Raw genomic sequence first — 15,153 nt, forward strand, 5'->3', positions numbered from 1 at the left:
TTTCTCCTGCTTTGGTGCGAATGAAAGTGAAAACAGGTGCAATGGAGAGGCAAAAGCAAGACAATCCCCAAAAAGGGAATGGTTTTGCATGAAGTGGCCACAGACAATTGCGCTTTCCTTATCCTTCCTGAATGATTCTTCTCTAGTTTTGTGTTCTGCTAGTATCCTTGTCACTTCTGGTAGCATGATGCGGTACCTTCAGCTAGGGCTGAACGATATATCCTTATTGTATCTATATCTAGATATGCACTTGCTCGCTATACACTTGCACTATATGGATGATATAACATTTCTTGTCAGTCAATCGTCATTTAATGGCGTCAGATTGATAGAACAGTGTGGTTATATGTTTTATTATTTTATTGTATTGTATTATTGTTGTAATTTAGATTATTTTGCATATATTTTCCCTAGAAAATGCAGCAAATAGGCCATAGGTCTCTGCAAAAAAGTTGGTGGGCCACTTCTCCCACAGCTGGAGAAAGAGGCAGGCACTCCTGCAAGTCCAGAAGTGCCTCAACCTTCCAGTGCATAACCAAGTGCCAAACTAGATGGGGGTCCAGGCAGCTACTGCCTGAAAAGATCCTCGAGCAGCACAAAGCTCTGACAGAGGTTCTCTCAGAGGATAGGAAGGCACGGCACCTAATCCCCACGTTGCAAGACCTAGAAGTACTGGAGTCAGTCAGCAAGGCTCAGGGACAACTGATGCTCTGTCCGGGCAAGAATATGTCAGTGTCTCACACCTTAAACAAGTTCTGAGCCTTTTCAACATAACTCTCTTGTCACCAAATGAGGAAGACTCCAACCTGACAAAGTCCTTAAAAAAGATGTTGGAGTACCTGAAGAGAAGTAAGCAGATGGAGACACTCAAGAGCTGTTGGATGTGTCATCTTCCCAAGATTTAAGACACACTATATGAGTGACAACATCATTCCCATCATCAAAGCCAGAGTGGTGTCAGAGATGGAGACAGTGGAACACAAGGTAAATATAATGGGTAGAATGGATGAATCCGAAAACACTGTGCATTATATTAAATGGTCTTGTTTTACAGTTCAGTAAATGTTTATAAGTATATTTACATTGCATGAAATATTGTGGTCTTCGTATCATGATTGTTATATTGCAATGTTGAATTATAATGTTTCAACACATAAAAAAGATTGTTTTAGAATCCACCCTCTGAGGGCAGGAAAGTAGAACAAGATGCAGTTCCACCCCCAGCATAAAAAGGCAAAGAAGACATTGGCAAGCTTCTTCAAAAGCAACACTGCCACAGCGACAGCATCATTTGATCCCATTGCTGCCGTAGAATTTAAAGTCAACAGCTATCTCATGTCTTCTACCCTGGATAGTGAAGAGGACCCAATTCTATGGTGGAAAGCCCACTAAGTAAGCTTTCCCCGTCGGAGCAAAATGGCACAGAAATATTTGTGCATGCAAGCAAGCCACCAGCTCTCCCTCAGAGAGACTTTTCAGCACAGGCGACAACATCATAATTTGTCAGCGGTCCTGTCTGAAGCCAGCAATGGTCAATGAGCTTGTCTTCCTCGCAAAAAAACTCTAAAAGAAGCATAAATGCACACAGCCACTTTTTTGTAGAATGTATGTAGGCAACACCAGAATTGGCAGTTCCCCCATTGGCACCCCATTCTCTTCACAGATGAGAGCAGGTTCACACTGAGCACATGTGAAAGTCTGGCGACACCGTGGTGACCGCCATCCAGCATGACCGGTGTGGGTCAATGATGGTCTGGGGAGGCATATCCTTGGACGGTCGCATAGACCTCCATGTTATAGCTTACTGTACCCGGATGTGTTCAAGGTGTTCAACAGAACTCGCGATGGATACGCACCGGTATTTATATCCAGCTGTGAATTTCAAGTCATTAGTGAAGGCAGATCCCTCTTGTGTTTGTGTCGCTCGGTCGCTCACAGCTGGATGTAAATACCAGTGTATCCATCGTGAGTTCTCATTTATCTTGTCTGGCGCGGCTTCCGTAGTGCAAGCGGCTGTGAGGGAGACTCGCGTGCACGCGGGAGCGTGCCTCCAGGCAAATATAGTATAGTGACTGTTTAGGCTATAAAAATTTACCAAAAGACCTCGTTTCGAGTAAATTCTGGATGTCGCCACTTCAGGACACTTGGATTGCAGCGGACGAGCAGTATGGAGGAATATTACAAAGTTGTTGTGTAGTTTTATGGACCTTTTCGTCTCGGACACCATTAACGCCCGTTTTATGGATTTTTGCTGCAGGAGGGTACCCCCGCGGGTCTCCAGCTGCACTTTGAGGAATAAGAAACTACACCGGACTTCTCATCAGCATGAGGGTGAGTCGATAATGACTGAATTTCGTTCTAGAGTGAACTATTCCTTTAATGCCATTGACTGGCCCTCTTGTTCCCTTGACCAAAATCCAATTGAGCACCTATGGGATGTTATGTATCGGTGCATCCGGTGCTGCCAAGTACCGCCACAGCCTGTCCAGAGCTCACTGATGCCCTGATCCATGTTTGGGAGGAGATCCTGCAGGACACTATCCACCAACCAATCAGGAGCATGCCTAGACAATGTCAGGAGGGCATCAAAGCACACGGGGGCCATACACACTACTGAGTCACATTATGAGTTGCTGTGATAAAATTCAGGCAAGTTGGATCTGCCTGTGATTTAAATTTTTTACTTTGATTTTCGGTGTGATTTTGAATCCGGCCCTCAATGGGTTGATGATTTTGGTTTTCCATTGACATACATTCATTACATAATTTTGTTCTCAACAAATTATACTATGTACATCAGTAAAGATTTTCAACTTGAATAATTTGTTCATCAAGATCCAATGTGTGATTAAAGTGTTCTATTACCTTTTTTGAGCAGTGTATTAAGATTGTTGACAGACTTTGACCATTTAATTACACCTCTGAATTTCCATGTGTTTTGGAAGCTGCGAGACGAAGTCAGTGTCAGGAGGTAGAGCAGGTCATCTAGTAATTGGAAGGTCGCATGACGAAGTGTCCTTGAGTAAGATACTGAACCCCAGTTGCAGACCTGCCAACCTTGAAGAAATTACGAGGAGTTTTCGGGGAAACGTTACAGTTAGCCTACTATTTGCAACACACACAACATCAATGAACGGTAACTTTGACGAGTGGTTAACAACACCGTCTGGTAAACTCAATATCTTAGTTTTACCTTTTCAATGCTGTTTGCATTGGCTGAGAACTATAGGCATGCAGGCGATTAGCAGTGACAGCAAGCGGGCGAAAAGGGATCAGTTATCCGGCCACCCTGGCTTTCTTGAGGCACTGACTTGAATTTAACGCGCGAAGCATTTGGCTTGGAGGGGCAGGTGGGCAAGGTTGTTAAAATGTAGCGCTCTAATTGGCCAAAAGCTTTTCACTCCACTTACACGCAGATTGTTGTGGCTCAGCAGCAGAATCAACTTCATAGGTTGAACTTGCATAGAAACTGAAACCGGCGAACTGTGAAATGCAACAAAATGCATACCTGGAGAGCAGCAATTCGTACAAGCGTACTAAAGGGTCAAAATGCGTGTCGAGTAAGAAAAATGCGTACATGTTGGCAGGTCTGCAGTTGGCACCTTGCATGGCAGCCTCCTCCATCAGTGTATGAATGTGTGTGTTGTAAAGCAGCAGGAAAAGCGCGATAGAAATGCAACTCCATTTACCATCCATTCAATTTATACATGGTACATATATCATGAAGGCCTTGAGATTTTTCTGACCAAATTTGAGGTTGTTTGAGGTCAACAAGTAGGCAAAGTAAAAAAAAAAAAACAATTGTAATTTCCTGGTGGCACTACGACTATTGGCATATTAATGTGTTCAGGCAGGGACTCTTATCAAAGTCTTAAGTTAGGGCATATTCGACCATATATAGTGGAGTTACATGAACTTCCTGTTTAAAGGGGAATCACTGACCTTCACCTGCACCACCATGGCCACACACTTCAACAAAAATTCAAGTTTTTATTAACTTTAGGTTAACTAAAGGTTGCTGCTGCACTTTTAAAGTATATCCCAATAACATCATGAACAATATCAATCGTCACATCATATTATTTTGGGTATTAAAGGGATAATACTCACTGAGGGATGCTCTCAAACTCTGGCATAGTGAGAAACGCCATCACCCTGACAACGTTTTTTTCGGACTTTTTGACATTTTCCAACTGGGCGGGCTGAACGTCCACCGCTTCATTCTTGGTCATTACAGTTTCACTTTCACTGAGAGATGAGAGAAAATTAAACACTAGTCATACGTCTTTCAGAGCTGACGTTTTTTTTGTAGCAGCATGATATTGTTTGGATAACTAGATAGTACAATAAAGAAGAAAGAAAACATCTAGACAGATTCTATGACAATAATGAAGTCAGATTAGCTGTGTCAGAGAGAGTTTTATTGGATAAGCACAGCTCATGTTGTTTGAATAAAGAGACAAAGATGCATTAGCTACTTCTGTATAAGGCAGGGCTCACACTGCAGCAGCATCAGGCAGATTTAACCCCAATTCGCCCCTCCCAACAATCGGGGGAGAAATCTGGTCCAGGAACTCGGTCGATCCCGAAGGTCTGCCAAGATCATCTGGTAATGTTAGGGGTTTACAGATCTAGTCTTAAACCTCCTGAACAGCTCACAGACCTATCAGGGCCACCCCGATAAATATCAAACATGTATGATATCTAGAAATACTCTACCACCAGATCCAACCTGCCCCCATTTCCTGTGCCTGGACACAGGCGACAGCTGACCCATGACCAAATAAGCATAAGATATAATAAAACTGTAAAGAAGTGAGGATTAAACCATTTCACACATGAGCGACAGCTGTATAAGGTGGATCCATCAATGCACATTCAACCTGCAGACTCGTTCATGTGAGTCCGCTGTCACTGTTATACACTCTGACCTATCCATCCATCCATGCAAACTCTGCACAGAGAGGCCCTGTCCCAAATGGGTCTCGAACCTAGGACCTTTTTGCTGTGAGGCAACAGTGCTACCCACTGCGCCTGACCTTGACTCCCAAACGGACTGTTGTTCTGTTGTTGTTTTATCACATGAAACCAGGTTGGATTAAAATTAATTTATTCAATTGATGTCTATTTAGTCTGTTTCTTTCTGCCATTGTTTATCACATGGACCCTAACGTTAGCTTTGTGAGCTAACATTAGCTAACAGATTTCAGATGAAATCATGGGACATGCTAGGTGCTAGGTTTGTGCTCATGTCAGAACTGTGTCGGCTCCGTAACTGCAAAACCCAGTCAGGAGTTTCGTTGTTAGTATGCAAATATGCAAATCACACTCTGCCCCTCCCCTACCCAGTGAAAAAATTACTGACATGGCAACAAATCTTGTTACCTAATGAGAGACATGAAGAAATTCGAAATACCATCATTGAATGAATAATTAATCATTTTAATGTCTATGGTTTATATTTCAATTAGGGCCGGGACTCGATTAAAAAAATTAATCTAAATAATTAGAGGCTTTGTAATTAATTAATCGAAATTAATCGCATTTTTAATCGCATATAAATATTTGACCTGAGAACAGTGAGAAGCAATTTTTTTCATATGGGTTTTAGTATACCATTGAATAATGACTAAATACATAAGCTTAAGCAACAAAACATTGTTTATTTTTTTCTCAAGGTGGTACTTAACCAAGACCAACAGACTAGGGATGCAAATTATCGATTAATTCATTAATCGTTAGTTGATGGACTTTATCGATCGATTAACGATTACCTGATAAGATGCGATTTTCCTGAGAACCTAAATTTAAGGGGAAAATTTAAGCTGAACATTCCTAATAAAAGGACTCTACACTAGTTTGTTAGTTTATTTTTAGAGCACAGCACGATGAAAAATGTTTAAGTAACACGTTATTTGGTAGATGGTCTTTCCTGCCACTACACTATGATGATTATTGTATTTAACTACTTAAATCACAGTAGCATAAACTGATTTGTTGAACTCAGCCTGATGTAAACATTAATAAAACACAGGCAGCTCTATGTTTTCCCTGTGTGATGTTCAGGGACAGGTCAGGACAGTCTGAAGACAGAGAGCTCTGAGGTTGAAGTCTTATGCACCGTGAGACAGTGACAGGTCTGTAGGCTACCTACGTCTTGACCACATGTCAGCTGTTCAGCTGCAGCAGAGGAAACTCCGCTGTTCTCAGCTCCACTGCGACGAGCGCTTTAAAACATCCAGTAGCGACCGGCTAAACTACGGGAGGATACTTTAAACCGGCGCGGATCCGGTGTGTTTATCAAAGCTTGGTCGCAGTGCTGAGGCACCGGGTCGGTTTGAGCTGCGTTCAGGCTACATTAAAACTTTATAGATCCATGGGCAGTGATCAGTGTCGGCGGCTTTTTAACTCGTTAAATAATTGTGCTCCCGTATAATCGGTACGCCTGAAACTCATCCAGTGAGAAACGTTCTGCGGTGCAAAAATGAGTGCGATTAAAATGCGTTAATTATTTAAACGCATTAATTTTTGTGTAATTAATTAATCTTTATCATTAACGCGTTAAAGTCCCAGCCCTAATTTCAACATAATTGTTTTCAGTGCCAAATATTTCAATGCCAATATTCCCTGTCACTCTTCAGGCTCCATTGCTAACATTAGCAAGAAGATGTCACATATAACGTTATATAAGTTATATTGAAAATAAGAAGTATTTCACTCACAAACCCAAGTACATTATATTACATCTGGAGACAGCATTGGAGGCAAGACCTTCCTATGAAGCTGCTCAGTGGCATTTTGAAGCCAAAACAAGTTTAACTTCCCCATTATGAAAATACCTGGATCTTCTTTGTTGTGCCCATAGAGCAAGCGCACAAGACTTCCGCCGACCGAGCTGGTTTACTTCTGGTTTAGTGCCCAGCTAACTTAAAAGGATAACTTAACTTAAAGGATACAAGTATTTTACAGTGTGGCTCTTCTAGACTTTCCAAATTTTACTTTATCAAATGGCCTCAGTTATGACAGCAGGCTCATTCAAGATCAGCCAGTCTTGCGCAGAATCATTCAGCAGCGATCACCGGACAATGCATGCCGGTTAGATTTGTGTCTGACTTGCACTGTCGTCATGCACATGTGGGCAACGGTTATCTCAGGGGATGGAGGCAGCTACAGTTTTTGGAGTCAGGTGCTGCAGTTGCTCTCCACCAACTGCAAACACCTGGTTGTCGCCTGATCTAACAGCTGATTGGTTTAGATGTTGACTGAAAAAGAGAGAGATTTTGGTCTTATTTGTCTGATTTTGAAGGTTCTGTTAACAGAATACCATGCTGTGTTGCCGGTGTGGAGACTAAATAGCCCACATACATATTATAAACAGCACACAATCAATAACTTAAATCGGCCTGTAAAATATTTAACAAAAACTAGTGGTAAGTGGGATGTGAGGATTCAGCCCCGACAGTATAAATATGTGACAGATCAATAATGAAAACTATTGTCTTGTATTCTTTTCCTTCGTGTTTGACTTGTATTGTATTGTAATGTATTGCATTTATTAATGTAGTCTGAGACAGACAGGTCTGCTCAGATGACATAAACAGCATCAAACTGACATGAAGCTGATACGTGAGAATTTATGTAAAATGGAGGTTGATCCATACAGAATTCACAGATGGCCTGTGTAGAGCTTTAATAGGCCGTGGTGTCAGAATGAACAACTGAAGACTGTGTACAAACTTAAAAACATTTATATCAATCAGAATCAGATCTAACAGGATGTGAGTGTTTCTGTGACTTCCTGTACAGACTGAAGGCTGCTGAAAAACTGTCTGCCGCGTGATCTTGTCTACTATCCAGCCGAGGAGCAGTTCATCTCAGTCTTGATCTCAGTCATTTCGTGGGGTTTATATCATATGGAAAAAGTCTTTTTGAGTGGCAGTGACATCAAGTGACAATGTAATCACAGGGTTTGGCCACTATGAAAACTGGCTTCAAAGCCTGCTGCTCTACATGAAGAAACTGCTTCACTCTGTCCGTATTATCAGCTGTGACACACTCTGCTACATACTGCTGGCCTGCTGAATCTAAGAGTGCTGTTAATAATGGATTCGGAGCATGCTCTGCTGGACAAAGTAAGTGATTGCACCATTTCAAAATCACCCCAAGCATCGTTTTCTGCATTATATGGTCTGTAAAATATCGGTGCATATCAGAAAACATATGGCAATACTGATATGCCTGTAATAGGCCCATATAAATCCCACATAGAATCAGAATCAGAAAGAGTTTTATGCGTAGTAGGTTTTCACATACAAGGAATTTGTTTTGGTCTCAAAGGTGCGTGTGCCATACAGTAAACAATAAACAAAAAGCAACAGATAGACAACAAATAGAGACAGGCGAGACAGACAGAACCATAAGTGACATGGCTTAACATTGAGAAGAATCTGGTGGCACCTGCTTCTTTAAATGATTGTTTGTTTACAGGTCTCTCTGTCAATAAATGCAAACTGGAGTATGGTTCAGTAATAGCCAATGCAATTCAAAATTTCAGGAAAATAGAAAGAATATACAATTGGACATCTAAATGGCATGCAAGTACTCCATTATTCCATAACAGCCTTCTTAAGTCTGGTGGGGAGCACTTTATCTCACCTCAATGGTCTAAAGCAGGAATCCACAGTTTAGGAGACATTATGAATGACGATGGATTAAGAAGTTTTCAGGATTTGAGTGAAACCTTTAAACTGTCATCAAATTCCTTCTTTTTATATTTACAATTACGTTCTGCCTTAAGAGCAGCAGGTATATTAACTGATAGGAAACCTATTAATCATCCAATAATGGAATTATTTAAGAAAATATCAGGGCTACCTAAAGGACACGTTTCTGCAATTTATGATAGTTTGTTGGAGCATATGCAGACCCCTTTAGCGATAATAAATGTGTGGAATAAGGACTGCCCTGAGCCATCTTTAGACTGGCATAGAGTTTGGAGGAATGTTGGTTACTCCTCACTAAACCTAAATAATAAGTTAACCAATTTCAACTTCCTATATCGCACTTACTTAACACCAAAACGGCGTTTCATGATTAAGTTATCTCCTTCTCCAAATTGTAATCTATGTGACTTGAATCAAATAGGGACTTTCTTGCATACCATGTGGGAGTGTCCATCAGTTCAAAATTTTTGGCAACAAATAGTAAAATATCTCTATAATGTACTCGGCCTAGAGATTGACCTCTCTCCAAAATGTATGCTCTTAAATGATGATTCTGGGCAAAACCTTAACCATATGCAAAGGCTGCTGTGGCTATCTGCATGTACAGTGGCTTAAAAGATGTCGGCGGTTAGGTGGCAACCATCGCATTTACTTTCTATGCATCAATGGACTCACTCTTTAATAGAGATGTTAGCCCTGGAGCTATCTGTTGCCAAGATGAATGGAGCAGGTCAGAGGGTACTCAAAGCAAGGAAGGAGGCACTCGAGGTAGCTCGAGCTATGATTTAACCCTTTATTATTATTCAACATTGTTATGTATTTATCTGAAATATCCAGTATGGTTTGAAAATTAGAGAAAGATCTGTGCACAATAAATGTGCAGGTGTTATGTGTTATTTGTTATTATTTTCATTTTTTATTTTCTGCATTTAGCTCCAAGCTGTATTGTCCGCACCAGGACACCAGGTGGTCAATCTCCCATCTCTGGTGGCCGGACTCATCACCACCAGAGATGAGCCCAATGAGGGTGGTGTCGTCCGCAAACTTTAGGAGCTTGACCGACTGGTGCCTGGAGGTGCAGCTGTTTGTGTACAGGGAGAAGAGTAGAGGGAAGAGGACGCAGCCTTGAGGGGAGCCGGTGCTGATGGTCCGGGAGTCAGAGACGTGTTTCCCCAGCTTCATATACTGCTTCCTGTCAGACAGGAAGTTAGTGATCCACCTGCAGGTGGAGTCTGGAACATGCAGTTGGGAGAGCTTTTCCTGCAGCAGAGCTCATTTGATGGTGTTGAAGGCAGAGCTAAAATCCACAAACAGGATCTTGGCATAGGTTCCTGCTGAGTCCAGGTGTTGGAGGATGAAATGGAGGGCCATCTGCATCGTCTACAGATCTGTTGGCTCTGTAGGCAAACTGCAGGGGGTCTAGGATTGGGTCTGTGATGGTTTTGAGGTGGGTCAAAACAAGGCGCTCAAAGGACTTCATCACCACAGAGGTCAGCGCGACTGGTCTGTAGTCATTTAGTCCTGTGATCTTTGTTTTTTTGGGGATAGGGATGATGGTGGAGGTCTTGAAGCAGGCTGGTACGTGGCATGTCTCCAGTGAGATGTTAAAAATGTCTGTGAACACTGGAGACAGCTGGTCAGCACAGTGCTTCAGGGTGGAGGGAGAGACAGAGTCTGGTCCGGCTGCATGCAGGGGGTTCTGTTTCTTAAACCCTCTGTTAACGTCTCTCTCCTGTATGAAGAGAGCCGTCATTGTTGTGGGGGGGACGGGGGGGTAGGGGGCCTCTGAAGTGGGCAGTTGTGGGGAGGCCAGGGCCTCTGCTGGGGTGGGGGGGGAGTGGCTGGGGGTCTGGGTGAGTTGGGTTGGATCCCGGGGGATGGTGACAGGCCTGTCCCATTGTTTTTCAAAGCGGCAATAGAACTCGTTCAGGTCATTGGCCATTTGTAAGTCGTTTGTAGAATGGGGGGCTTTTGGTTTGTAGTTGGTGATCTGAGACCCTTCCAGACAGAGGCCGAGTTGTTGTCTGAGAGCTGCTGTTGTAGCTTCTCAGAGTACAGCCGTTTAGCATCTCTCACCTCCTTGCTAAACCTGTATTTTGCCTCTTTAAACCCATCTTTGTCCCCACTCCTAAACGCTTTCTCCTTGACCAATCTGAGCCTTCTGAGTTTAGCTGTGAACCAGGGCTTGTCATTGTTGTAACTCACCCTGGTTCGTGTTGGTACAAACAGGTCCTCACTGAAGCTGGTGTATGACGTCACAGAATCAGTGTACTCATCCAGGCTGTTGTTGGGGAGGCCAGAAAATAGTCCAATCTGTACAGTCAAGACACTCTTGAAGCCTCTCCACTGCTTCACTGGACCATATCTTGGATATCCTCACAACAGGTTTAGAAAGTTTTAGTTTCTGCCTGTATGCGGGAATCAGGTGGACTGTGACGTGGTCCAAGTGGCCCAGTGCTGCACGGGGGGCGGCGTGGTAGGCACTGTTGACTGTAGTGTAGCAGTGATCTAGAGTGTTCTCCTCTCTGGTCGGGCATTTTTTTTGTTGACAGTATTTGGGGAGATCACGGCTGAGATTCCCTTTGTTAAAGTCGCCGAGGACAATAACGAAAGCGTCCGGGTAATTTTGCTCGTCTGTATTTGGTCGGCGAGAAAGCGCTGCGCCTCCTGCGCATGCGCGTGCGGAGGAATGTAAACACCGACCAATAGCCTATGAATGAGGAAAATTCTCGTGGAGAATAAAAAGGTTTACAGTTTATGAAAAAAGTTTCCAGAATAGGACATCAGTGTTGCAAGATCACTGTCACATCTTTACACCAGCCACTGTTAGTGTAGAAACAAATACCTCCACCCTTCATTTTGCCAGAGAGCTCTGTGTCGCGATCCGCTCCATACAGCTCGAAGCCAGGCAGCTGTAGCGCAGAGTCAGGAATAGTTTCACCTAGCCAGGTTTCCGTAAAGCACAAAACGGAGGATGAAGAAAAGTCTCTGCATCAGGCAGACTCTCACAGTTACATAATGAACTCTCTCCAAGGGTCTGTCTGGCCCTGATGTCTGTTACTTAGATTCAGTGGGACACCTTCTCTTAAATGCCTAAATGTTTTTGTGCTTTACAGTCAGCTTCACAAGTAATCCAATAAGGGACTTATACATATAATAACTAGAATGGCGCTCAGTCCTCATTAATTAAATCAAGTCCTTGGCTGTAGGAAGCAGTTAAAATGTGGATGGGACAATCTAACGAGGTTCTGGGGGGAACAGATGAAATGAAATTTCCTGTATTCTGGTTCCTTTTAACAGGTGTAATGACACTTTTATCTGGATAAACTAGCATGAGAAAAATTATGGATACACTTTCATCCAGACACATATTTGAAGACATTAAAAAGCAGTGAAAGTTATTTGATGACTCATTTCTAATAGCTTTGTGGTACAGGTACCTGATATCTGATAAATACCTTATCAAAAATATAATTGCAATCATTTCAAATAGTAAATAACTTAAAATCCATCATATAGAACCAAAAATATCTAATTATCCGAATTATTGCGGCAATTATTCACCAACAATGACTGAAAGAGGTTGATGCCTTTACTATTCTTTATTGAATACATTGTATAATCTGTTTCATAACCTCATCCAGTTGTATCAACTTATGTAATAGTGACACTGCAACAACAATTAAAAGACTGGAGCTCCCCTCTGATATCCTTCATCCATTTTGTGTTTAGCTCATTTTATTTTGGTCATTGTTCCTTCTTCTCCTCTTCATTTCATCCCTTGTAGTCACATTTTCCATCTATCTTTTCTTTCTGGTAATGTTTCCCTTCTTGGTATCTAGTCTACTCTCTTTATTCAAGGCTTTTGTGGTGACAGCATGAGCCCCACCTTGCTCAGCTGCCTGGCATTCAGGCATCAATGACTAGTTAACATGCGTGCGCTCCTGTGCAAACAATGTGTCTGCCTGAGTGCAAAGTAGGAGTGAATACACGGTATGGAATTTTATGGATTTTTAGAATTTTCCCATTAAAAAAGTGGAATGGATTTGATAAGCACAAAGAATGCTCTGCAAAGAGCGCCTAGTGAACTAAACAGACCAACGCATTTTCTACATGGTAAAAATGGGAGGGACTTAATATGCCTGTTTCTTTTCATCAAATCATTAAATCATTAAATGATAATTATCATTAAATTAGTAAGTATAGTATAAGTATATTCAAAAAAGTGAGAAAATGTTGAAAAAAAACACCTTGTAATATAAATATATAAGAAATAATGAGAATATGAAATTAATATGAAAAAAATAAGAATATTAAAGAAAGTGAGAAAAGATTCCTGGATTCCTGCAGCAAAGGTTCATCTTTTCTCCACCTTTGTTTGTTCACACTGAACAAAGCAGTTCTGGTGTAAAGCCGCACCAGTGTGTCAATTCATACAGCATGCCGCTGCAGGACCAAAAGAGGCGTGACGGTACACATCTGTGCGTTTCCCCCAGTTTCCACCTGTTAATCTAAACATGTAACCACTGACTGTTTATTATCATATGGATGCTGTTATAATGTGTTATGATTGGGATCCTGACCCACCATACGTCATGTAAAGTGACAAAATTAAGTTTTTTGCTCTAAATTACTTAATTACATAATCACCATCAGGACGCTCTCCGACTCTTTCACTCGTGGGGAGGGATGCAGTTTTCTGGGGGAAAATTCACTGAAGTCTTGGTCGGGAGGGCTGACCGTCGCGTTGATTTTTTTCAAGATCAGTAACTACAATAACACAATAGTGGAAGGCGACAAACACATAGTGAGTTAAAGCGCTTTGAGCAGTCTGTAGACTGGAAAAGCTTAGAAAAGATATAGCAATGCAAGTCCATTTACCATTTGCCATTTAACTGCAGGAGCCACCTGGCTCTGCTGCCGGGGACAGACGCTGTTCTTCAGGCAGAAATGTGACAAAGAATCGGTAGGACAGACAGGATGACAGGGGCTGTCTGTCCTATATTTTCCACGTTATAACTGCAGTATTTTTTTCCTCATATAGCTGCCAAAGACATTACAAGTTACCACATTAACATTGCTTTGTGGGTTGAAGTGTGGGACATTTTTCTTTTATTTGATGAGTGAAGGATCTGTTTAGCTGTCAGACTGAACACCATCAGACTGACACACCCCTGTTCGTTTCCATTCACACAGATGCCGGCTCGCCTCTGTTGCGGCTCTGATACTACCTCCAGAGGTTAGTTTAGAGCCGCAGTGAAACTGTCCCCACTCTCCACATCTGTAACTTTCACACAAACAGCGAGGCGAGGAGTATCAGTGCATGATTCCTGCACTCAAAGGGCAATATGAATGGAGCTATTATCTGGCTCCAAAATGGTCAGGCTAGTCTTTGCTGAAGTCTGACAACACAGAAAAATAGCCAATTCAAATAGTAATGGTTTAATTTATGTACGTGTAAATGTAATACTAAAAATAACACACCTATTCTACTATTCCACTGATATACTTTTAGTAAGAAAACACAAATTTGGGAGCTATTGCTGGCGAGCCACCATATTAAAAAATCGTATATTTGTACTATGTCAAAATACTAAATGACAAATGTTCTATTGAAACTAAAATTCCCACAATGCGTTTCTGAGATATCATGCTCATGGGAATGGGACACCTTAAGGTAATAGTGATTCTGCCCTTTGGCCTTTGACCGGCTAAATGTAATTAGTTCATCCTTGAGTTTAGGTGGATGTGCCAAATTAGAAGAAATTCCCTTGATGAGTTTCTGTGATTACTGTTCATGAGAATGGGATGCACAGTGACCTTTGTCCTTTGACCACCAATATTGAATCCTTGCATCCAATTGGACATTTGTGCCAAATTTTAAGAAGTTCCCTTATATCATTCTTGAGATATCAGACTGACAACCCAAAAAAATAATTTAAAAAAACAAAAGCAAATATAGGATCATAGATATGTCCTCACTTATCTGGGCCTTTCTTCCGGGGTATGTGTGCCGGTATTTTGTCCATAATATGCTGGACATCCTCCAAATCCATCTGAAATGAATCCTCGAGTTCCTGGAACACAAACATCCTCTATCATTGTGTATGTCTGAAGTCATTTTGAAACAGTCGTCTTCACCAGAAAGCACAGATCTAAAATGTCCCCATTACTACATACAGTATTTAGGGCCCAGTCGCGAACAGTGTGAGGGCCCACTTGAAATGCCAGGAATTATTTATTTTCCATCCTTACATCTGTTCTTTTTTGCTTTCTATACCTAAAAGAAATCACTTTTTTGAGGGCCTAAACATGCACAAATACTTTACTCAAAATTCACATGTTGTGGAAATTGAAAACGCAGCCCCTAGGACTGCTTTCGCCTATATGTATGAAATTCAGTACACAAACAGTATATATCACACCTTGA

At 41.8% G+C, this 15,153-nt stretch overlaps 1 protein-coding gene and 1 long non-coding RNA gene across 3 annotated transcripts in view; one reads left to right on the top strand and one right to left on the bottom strand.

The window, feature by feature from the left end:
- Nucleotides 1–15,153, bottom strand: part of ska1 (spindle and kinetochore associated complex subunit 1) — a 36,274-nt gene that overhangs the window by 7,666 nt on the left and 13,455 nt on the right. Inside the window, exons 4-5 of one of the 2 annotated variants that reach the window (XM_084363215.1) lie at nucleotides 14,706–14,800; nucleotides 4,111–4,248 (exon numbers count right to left, since the gene is read on the bottom strand). In XM_084363215.1, the coding sequence (XP_084219341.1) occupies nucleotides 4,111–4,248; nucleotides 14,706–14,800 (233 nt within the window). The remainder of the gene's footprint in view (nucleotides 1–4,110; nucleotides 4,249–14,705; nucleotides 14,801–15,153) is intronic. The other variant, XM_084363216.1, reaches the window with a different exon arrangement.
- Nucleotides 260–2,869, top strand: LOC311263273. Its single transcript, XR_014623331.1, has 2 exons — nucleotides 260–984; nucleotides 2,258–2,869. It is a non-coding gene; the product is annotated as an uncharacterized lncRNA (long non-coding RNA).

This window comes from Pagrus pagrus (assembly GCF_965226575.1).
Source record: "Pagrus pagrus genome assembly, chromosome: 10".
Classification (NCBI taxonomy): Eukaryota; Metazoa; Chordata; class Actinopteri; order Spariformes; family Sparidae; genus Pagrus; species Pagrus pagrus.